This window comes from Chionomys nivalis, chromosome 18, assembly GCF_950005125.1.
Source record: "Chionomys nivalis chromosome 18, mChiNiv1.1, whole genome shotgun sequence".
Classification (NCBI taxonomy): domain Eukaryota; kingdom Metazoa; phylum Chordata; class Mammalia; order Rodentia; family Cricetidae; genus Chionomys; species Chionomys nivalis.
The window spans coordinates 6,432,507-6,442,366 of record NC_080103.1 but is presented as its reverse complement, the minus strand read 5'-3'; the positions used below and the strand labels follow the sequence as shown (position 1 = coordinate 6,442,366).

The window sequence follows — 9,860 nt, the reverse complement described above, 5'->3', positions numbered from 1 at the left end:
CTCCTCTAGAAGAAGGGCTCCACGGTTGACCCTGTCCTCTTGACATCTTCCTTCGCTTTCTCTAAGTGCTCTGCTGCAAAATAGTTTGCTTTTTTACGTTCCATCACTTTTTTTGCTTTGTGTTTCTCCTCCCTTTCCTGCTTGACAGTGGCCACAGATCAGGCCAAGGACGCTCAGCACCCTAGCCGCTCATGTGTAACCTTTGTGTGTCCTGTTTTCAAAGAGGAGCAAGAAGATGGCCACCAAAACCCCATCTCTGATGGAGCGCAGCATAAACACCATCATCGACGTCTTCCACAAGAACTCTAGGACAGAAGGAGACCCAGACACCCTGAGCCAGAAGGAATTCAAACAGATGGTGAAGAAAGATCTGGCAAACTTTATGAAGGTGAGGCTTGGTTAGTAAGGGAAGAGGTGCAGTCTGTAGGATTCAGGGAGACAACGCCATCACCTTCCACCAGGGACAGTGGGGTTCTGTCACTAGAGGTACTCAAAGTTAGACATAAGTCAGGAAATTGTTTTGTTGAACACCTGCAATGTGTGGTACCCTACTCTGGGCAGAGAAATGTAGAGATGATACGGGACTCCATTATCCCAGTGTTGGTGACATACAACCTTAAGAACACAGGCAACTTCAATGGCCTGGAAGTCCAAAAGGAACATAAGAGTAGTCTGTGCTGGCTGCAGAAGGGTGGGGTGACTGGCTATGGTTTAAAAAAAGTAAAAAGGACCTCCCCTTTGAGGGGGCAACACTTCAGTTGAGTCCCTGGTAAAGAACTCATAGGTTATTAAAGCAATCAGGTGGCATGGCAGGATCATTGGCTCCTAGAGAAGGAAGCTGAGACCAGTTACCCTTCAAACTGGGCTTTATTAGGATAGAGAAATTCAAAATGATGGAGGCCACGATCCAGTCTTTAGGGAAGAGAGCATTAAATGCATTATGAGGACATTGAAGAAAATAGCATAAAGTGAAAGAAAAGAGAGAAGGCTACCATGGGCAATGGGGGTGGCCACCAAAAGGGAGAGAGAAGCATGCATGTGCATCAGAGCCAGAGAAAACCTTCACAAAAAAAAAAAAATATATATATATATATATATATATATATTTTCCCTAGGGGAGTGAGGAGCCTGCTCATATTAAGGCCAGCTCCTATAGGCTGGTTCCTCCCCCCCCCCCCCCCCCGCAAAGGAAAATTGGAGAATTGTCATTATGGGAGGTATTAGGGACACAGACATCTCCTCATAAGTGGGCATATTGGGCAAGCAAGGCACTGACTCAGGGTAGACCAAGGGTACACATGAAGCTATGCTGCGGGATATCTTCTCTGGGATCTCTTCATGGGTTCTACACGCCATCTTGACGTCCTCTGCTAGAAGCAGGGTGATGAGCCAGTGGAAACTGGGACCTCAAACATGAACTGCTCGGGGTGTGGGACAGGGTGGTGCTTAGCCAAGGTGTTCCAGCAAGTGAGTGGAAGACTTGCAGTCAGCTGATGAAGCCGCTACCGCATCTCGATCTTTCCTCTTTATCTGAGTCTTCCCTACACTTTACCACATCCTTTGGGGTCAGCAGAGCTTGGTTTGTTCCTAAGATCCCATGGTTTCTGGGGTGCCTCCCCCACTTAGTAGCCTAAATAAGCTTTACCAGGTAGTTACCTCCAAGGAAAGGGCGAGAGTGGGGGTGACTGAGAGGCTGAGGAGAGTGAGGGAGTGCATAGTCCTCCAAGTCAGACACAAATGTGCACCTCCTCTCCTCCTGGCCTCCACAACCTGTAGAAATGATGAACCTTTCAGAAGGCCAGTTTCCATTTCTATCTGTTGAAGTAGTTATACAGATAAAAGACACAGTTCTAGACTTACTAATTGCTTGACCTTCTACAGAGCAGAGTCCTGGTGTCCAAGGCAGAGGGCTGTCTGGGGAACAAATTAGAAAGCGTTTAGTACATGTTTAGCATCTGCTCCACCATGAACACTCAGAACATTATTCTCATTTTTCAATCTAACGCCAGGGGCCAGGTTTTCCTTTGCATTTACCACCTAGCCCCTCGCTGTGCTCCAAGTCCTCTTCCCTGGGTACACTCAGCCCTAAAAGTCTCCTCTGTTTCACCCACAGAAGGAGAAAAGGCGTGACAAAATCATAAATGACATCATGGAGGACCTGGACACAAACCAGGACAAGCAGCTGAGCTTTGAGGAGTTTGTCATCCTGGTGGCAAAGCTGGTCTATGCCACCCATGAGAAGATGCATGAGGGGAACCACCCACGTGGGGATAATCACAGCCACGGCTCCGGCTTCGGGAAGTAATTAGCAGACCAGCCACTTTGCATCTGCCCAACCAAGGGAAAATGAAATGTCTTACCAGATGGTCTTGGTTGTGGGGCTGGGAAATGATAAAAATAAAGTCTTTATCCATTCCAGTGATCTGCGTGCTGTTTCTGCCGCCTTCACACTTGTCTTTCTCAGGGGTCTGAGTACTAAACAGTCCTGCCCTAGTCTGAAGCTCCAGTCCTCCATTCCAGTCAAAATAATAATAATAATAATAATAATAATAATAATAATAATAATAATAATAAAAGAGCCAACAACCTATGTCCACACTGAGTCCCCAAGCTTACCTCCCTCTCCATGTCTCTATCTCTGATGTTGGGCCTCACTTCTCAGACCACGGTCTCCTACCTTGGCGTTGTGCAACTTCTCTTATTCTTGTATTCTCTCTCCTCGCTCCCCCTCACCCACGCCCAGGGAGGTGTTCTGAGTAAAGATATATGGAGAACAGGCCCACACAGGATGCAAGAAGGCAGGCAGATCTCCCAATAGACATAGAATCCGAAACGTACGTGCTGATGGGCTGCTGTGGTTCTCACGTGAATGGAAGTGCAGTTACCCCCAAGTCCACCATGACTGCAACAGGACAGTGGGGTGAACACACTCACTTGCCCAGTGAAGGAGATGAGCTCTGACTTGGCTCTGCATCTCAAATTCCCTGGGTGCTGTAGAGAGATAGGACTATGTTTACAGAGCCTGTGGAGCCTGAGGATTGGGACCGTGAGCAACGAGGACCAGATGACCCCACAGAACGGAAGACGCTCTTGCAGTCCCTCGTCAGTGGCCAAGAGCTCAGCCCAGCAAGGACATTTGCTCCAATCTGTGTGTCCTGTTCCACCGCCCTCAGGGCTGCTGTCACTGTCCCGACACCATGCAGCCTCTGCATTCCCACCTGAGAGACAAAGTCTTGGTTATGGCTAAACAAGAAAGGTAGAAAGCCTAGAGCTGTAAGAAGTTGGAAGCAGAGGCTCACACACAGAGGGAGCAGGGCCATTGAGACAAGTGACCAGTGGGGAAGCCTTAAGGCCACACCAGCTACTTAGAGACTTGGCCTCTGGTGAAAAACAGCGGGAATGGATATTCCCAGGTGTCAAGAGCACTTCTCCTTGTCTCGTGTCTCTATGAACCCTGAGTGTGGTGGTCATTCTAGAATCCAGGCAAATATCTCAGAGCAATCGTTTTGCAGAGTCCCAGGATTTTCTGTAAAGAGCTAAACAGAGGCAGTCATGGTGACTGAGCCCCCTCCTTCCTGTTAGGAAAAAACTGGTCTGTTTAGCAAAGGGAGAGGTCCCTCTTAGATCTAGGTGCGCTGTGACACATGGTAGTATTTCAGCACAAAATCCCGGCTCTCATCAAACGGAATAAGAAATAGTTTGTACTGGAGTCATGGTGAGTGGCCACAGCTGGGAACACGGACTTGGGCTACCCCAAATTCCATATTCCAATGTGGAAGCAGTTCCCAGAAGCTTTAGCTTTATAAAAACAAAGGAAGTCATAAATAGCCACGTCAGAATCTGATCAAGGTCCTGTGTGGATCAGGAAGACTCTAGAATTTTGGAAAAAAACTAATTTCCTTATTTGTTGACTTTTTGGCCACTGGTTCTTTCAGGATACATTAATGGGACACTCAGTAAGTGCTAGGCCCTCCAGACTGCTCCAAGGAGCCACTGCACTGAGGGAGGCTTGGCCAGGAGCCACAAGGCCTGCAGGGAAGACCAGACAGGTCCTTGGGTCATTCTAATATGAAAAGGGAAAAGTCAGGGTGACACTAGGTGGGACCTTGAGGCTGGAATCTGTAGAAATGTCTACCCAGAAGGGAGGTGGCTTTTCTCCAATATCAGAATTTGCTGATATATCTACCACTCTCCTTAAAATTCTGAATTGCAACCTGAGACAGTCAGTGTTAGCTGGTGAAGTGCTCTTGAATGTATCTGAGGACTGTTTTCATTTGTTTTCTTTTTCTTTTTCCTACCTTCTTTCTTTAAAAAAAAAAAAGTATCTTGTTATGTAACCCAGGCTAGCCTCAAGCTTGGAGTGATTCTCCTGCCTTAGCTTCCTGAGCACTGGGATTTATACATGTAAACCACCAAGCCTAGCTAGAAGGAGTGAAAATCGAAATGTCTTGAAGCTGAGACTGCAGACATCTCAAGACAGACAGAAATATGCTTCAGAAAAAGGCTGGGGTGTGGCGGGTGCACGGCTGTGTGGGAATGAGGAACATGGACATGAGACGAGGTGAAAGTTACAGAGACAGAAAGGATGGGTAAAGAGCCACGGAGCTCACTCCTCAGGTGGGAGAGCCAAGGGCAGACACAGCAACGGATGTGGGAAGGGAAAGTCTAGCATCATATTTGTGCTTTGGACACATCAGTCCAAGGGTTATGGGATAGATTAGAGGGAGAAGGAGACACAGGCACATAGCCCGTTAGGAGGCACTGACGACAGCACCGTAGTCCAGCTGAGAGCTCAGCAGAGCCTACCAGGTGCCGCTCAAAACCGCCTCTGTGGTCAGAACATAAAAAGTCCCTGGTTAGAGAACGCACAGCACGAAACTCCTGTTGTATGGAGTCTGGCAGCAATGACACAAAAGGACAGTTGCGTCTCTCAGCCAGACTGTCGCACTGCTGAAAGGATGCACCCTAAAATGGGAGATTTCCCAGGAATCTCATGCTTGGAAAAGGAAGCTGTCCCCACCACAGGGGGACTTTGTGTCTAGGAAAGATTTCTGACAACTTGTCAAGCTGCCTTACAGAATGAGACTGAAACCCCAGGTGGGACCGAAATACACACATCCCCCTCCCTTTATATAAATGTCAACCTCACTTCAGAGCCCAGAACATGGACTCGGGAGTTTGCGGGGGCCCCTTATCCCTCTTGCAATGTGGCCACATTGAGCAAATCTCCGCTTGCTGCTTTCCAATATCGACTTGACCCTTTTAGTTGGTTTGCCCAGGGGACGTGGCAGAACCTGGGTCAGGCTCAGTGGATAATCCTAAGTTTGATACATTACATAAATAAATGACTGTAATTTTCTCCTGTTTGCCAAGATCTTACTGGGAAGAGGCCTCTGGGGCGAGCAGCCCAGTGAGGCAATCTTACACAACCCCAGAACCCAGCCTCAGAGTCCCGCTCACCCCGCCTCCCAGAGTTACCTAAAATGTATATTTTAGAAAGCGCTGTGTTACGAATTTTGACATTTCAATTGCCAAAACAAGAGTAGGAATGATGTAACTGCTGCTCAAATTTCTTAAGCTCATGATTGTCTCAAGACCAGGTTGGCTTCCTGGCCCTATGAGAGATATTCCCTCTTCCCCTCTTTCTCCTCCTGTGTTTCTCTAAACACTCTCTCACTCACCTCACTCTCTGGCCTCCCACACTCCTATGCTGCTGGGGTGCCAGTGTCTGAGCTTTGCAAAGTAATTATGATCAAATATAACCATGAACAACTCCAAGCACAGTATTTAGCTCCCAAGTCTCCTCATAGTATAGAAAAGGGCAAATCACCAGGGGGAAACACAGTTGGGGTCACTTAACAGCATTGGATGATTTGCTATTGTATAAACATTATAGAGTGTGTTTGATATAGAAGAAACTCAAAGTAATAGAATTGTGTGATATATTTGCTTAGGCGACATTAAATCACACTACATAGAATTTAGTTGAAGGAGCGCTGCTTCCAAAATGCCCCAAAGGTAAACAGTCTTCCCACCAGCCCTGTTACAGTTAAGCAAACTTTACAATGCTAGGATGTAAACGTTTGTTCACCGGATTGACCATCCATTAGACCCATCCCCAAAGAGCACACGGCTCACAGGCAGCTCGGTGGGCACCCTCAGAGTCACAGCTACCACCGGGTCCTGGTCTGTCATTAACTTCCCTGTGCTCTTCTCAGGAAAAGTATAATTCTGTCCTTTGTGGGGGAGGGGGGGTGATGGACCTGCATAACAACTGTCCAGAAAGAACAACACCAGGGTGCTTATGGAGGATTCTAGCAACAGCTTTGCTATGTAAATTTCTCACCTGCCCAAGTGGCCAGACTTGCAGTCTCCTGTGTCTGTACAAATCGTCCAAAGTGTGACCTGTGGCTGGGGCCTAATGGAGACGGACAGATGGCAGTACATGTAAAATGCATGAGCCTCGGGTGTACCAGAAACCAGAGGCCTTGAACCAGACCAGTGACTCACTGCAGTGAACATTTGCTAGAAACTCTAATTAGATGGAAGGGTTTACCATGTGACACATTGCTCCCAGTGCACAGGATGGATAAAGAGGCGCTGGAGACGAGGGACACGGACAGGCAAAGAGGGTTTGTTGTCTGTTTGTTCACTTGTTTTGTTTTGACTTCTTTTAAATTTTCTTTTAGGGAGTGCTGCAGGAATGAGGAGAGAATATGTGGGGGCTGGGAGGTGAGTGGGATTGAGGTGCATGATGTAAAATACTCAAAGAATAAAGAAATTATGCTTTTAAAAAGCATAAACCTCAGGTGAGCATAAGCTAGTAATATCTTCTACTCAGGGCTTGGCTCTTCCAATCGACTGTGAGTTGTTTTGTTTTTTAAGTAAGAAGCTTTTCATGTGTTAATCTCTGGGTGTGTGACGTGACTTCTCACAGGGAAGGCGGATTATTTCTATAGCATGATGGCACAGACTTAGGTGGCACATGCTAGTCACTCGATGTGGCCTCACTTGTAGTTGAGAAGCTTCCCTAACATGAAATGTGTGTAGTTCTTGCTGGTAAAACACTGTGCTGTTTTTCATTAAGTGAGTTTTTATCTCTTTCTAATTTTTTTTTATGTGTATGAGTGTTTATCTTGTATGTGTGTGCCTGGTGCTGTTGAACACTAGAAGAGAGCTTCTGTAACTGGAGTCACAGAGAGTTGTGAGCTGCCGTGTGGCTGCTGGGAGTGAAATTTGTTCCTTCTGGAAGAACAACCACAGAGCCACCTCTCCAGTCCCTCAGTAAACAATTTTTATAAATAGGAGGAACACAGTTTAAAATACTGAGTAATAGTAAATACATAAACCAGTAACGTAGTCATTTGTTAAATGACCAAGTATTATGTGCACGATATAGTTGGGTGTGCTATACTTTTATATGACAGGCAGTGTGGTGATCCTGCATAGCCCATCATCACCAGAAACACACACAAGTGAGGCCTTGTGCCTTACACACATTACTCATCTTTAAAGAATGAGTTTTTAGCTCCATCTTGGTCTTATGGGACCACTGTCCTATATGCTGTCTGCCATTGATTAAGCGTCATTCTGAAAATAGTAAAGTTCTGAAAAAACTTGGAGAAGTGGGGAGTTCATAATGAATGCTGAGGCCCGCAGGCCCTTCCGTGGTGTGAGTCACCTGCTGACTGTCTCCCACACACCCCAACACTACCAACATCATCTGTCCCGTGCTCGGCGTCAGCTGTCCCTGCCTTCCGCCAGGCATAGTGACTCCATTCCCCATTCTGCAGAGTCAGCCACCAATGCAAGATGCTGCTATTGACAATGACTGTCAACAGAGCACATAAGGTCCCTGCTCTCCTAGAACTTGTCTCTCGGGGAAAGTAAAAGGTCACCCAAGAGGAGAAATAAGTAGCTGGACCATTTCAGAGGGTTATGAGTTCTGCCAAGAAGACAAAGAGGACGATAGGATGGAGTGACTGCAAGGAGAGACTCTGCTACAGAGAGAGCAACTGGCGTGAGACCTGCGTGAGAACTCTCTCCATGAGAATGTATTCAAACACATTAGAGAAGGGTGGATGGGTTTTCTAGGCAGGTGACATGACTTAAGTTTTTTGTAGTGATCATGGGGGCCGCTTCATGACAGGCAGATTTGGGAACTCTGGAGCAAAAACTTGGCGAGTACTTCCGGAGGTACTGTAGAGGCTCGCTGGGCCTGGTCATTTGTCAGACACTGCTAGACACACACCATCTCGAAGCCCTCCATCTAATGAGGGTGGGGTGACACAGCCAAATATACATTCTCAACACTGACTGTGGGCAAACATAAGGAGAACTGGGTGGTAAGCACAAGACGGCCCAGAAAAGCCAAGAGGAACACCTTTTCTGTCTTCTTGACGGGGTGGGGCAAGTGAAGAGTGGTTTCCTCAGACTGGCTTCTGGAGGGGTAGGAGCTGCACTTCTGCATGCCCAGAGCCATGTTAGGTGGTGTGAGAAGTCAAAGCCTTCTGATTTCTAGAGTTCAGCTTACTTTTTTTCCACTGTGAAGGCTTCTTGTGTTGGCCAGGTCAGAATGATGGTGGTTCCCAAGCATTTTCATCAAGGGCCAGTGGCTGCTGTTCGGTTGACTCCAGATCTCTTTGCTGACTTCCAAGGCTGTGGTAGGTGGGTCAGCTTGACTCGTACTGTACAAAAACACCTGCCAGAACTGACCCCCTAATAGGCAGGAGACTAAATACTCAACATAGAGGATGATAGGAATGGCAATGCAATAACAGAGTTACTTCAGTCCAAAGCGCAGTATAAGCCCAGAAGTGCTAAGTCGGTGACAAACTGACTTCCAGCACCCTCTGATTCATTTTGAAATGACTGAAGGCCAATGCTCAAGAACAGCCTCCAAATCTGGGGCTTTGACTCAACAATTGCTGCCCAGGTTTTACTCACTTACTTCTCACCCTGGTGCCTGTCTGAAACCTTGTGCCCTGCCACTCACCTGTACCCAGGTTCTCAGACACCAGCCCCACCCTATCATAGGCCAAGACAGCAAGTCTCACTGCAGGGAAGTGAAGGACAGGAGGAGGCACTTGCAGAACGTTTATTACAAAAAACAAACAAACAAAAAAATGATGGTGACGTTAAAAACAATCTAAGTGAACTTGGAATCCCGGGAGGGCAGAGGCTTCAGCTGAAACCTAAGGAAATCTGGGTGAAAAAAATTAAATAATGTATTAGTCGTGGTCAAGCAGTTTTAACAAATGTAATTGTAGGAGCCAGCCTTGATGAGCTAACTGGACACAGAGCACCCAAAGGAAGTTGTTTACTTCCAACCATTATCACCTGCCAGAGTAGGACTCAGCCATCAGTTTAATGGTGACCTGAGTCTCAGTTGTTTACCCTGAAGCAATGCCTGACTGCAGGAAAAACCACAAACTGTGATTCCCTGAGTATCACCCAAGAACTCTGTTCCAATCCAAAGGAAATGCCTTACGTGTTCCAACCGTTGTACACAGGATCACCTGCCAGCACACTCACCAGGACACCCCTAGACAAATGTCAGCCAATCAGGAGTCCTGAAGCTCAGAAACCCATCGCCCCCACCTTTACTACTATAAAAACCCAACTCTATCTGAGCTCGGGGCTCTCCGTCTATTTTAATAGGCTGGACATGCAGAGAGACTGCGTTTGTAAACTTGCATAAAATAAAGGCTCTTTGCTTTTACATACGGGACTCGGTCTCCTTGTTGGTTTTGGGGGACTGCGAGAATCTGGGTGTAACAGAAATATATGTTAAATGACGTAAGAAACGAAGCACAGGTTTGTGGGAACTGTCTGTGGTACCTCTTTAATTTTTGTATAAA

The 9,860-nt window shown here is 46.9% G+C and overlaps 1 protein-coding gene across 1 annotated transcript; it reads left to right on the top strand.

Moving 5' to 3' along the window:
• The first annotated feature begins 228 nt into the window (after positions 1-228).
• On the top strand, positions 229-2,411 carry S100a9 (S100 calcium binding protein A9). Its single transcript, XM_057794009.1, has 2 exons — positions 229-388; positions 2,114-2,411. The coding sequence occupies exons 1-2, from the start codon at positions 236-238 to the stop codon at positions 2,303-2,305; spliced, it is 345 nt and encodes a 114-aa protein (XP_057649992.1). The 5' UTR covers positions 229-235; the 3' UTR covers positions 2,306-2,411.
• The last annotated feature ends 7,449 nt before the right edge of the window (positions 2,412-9,860 follow it).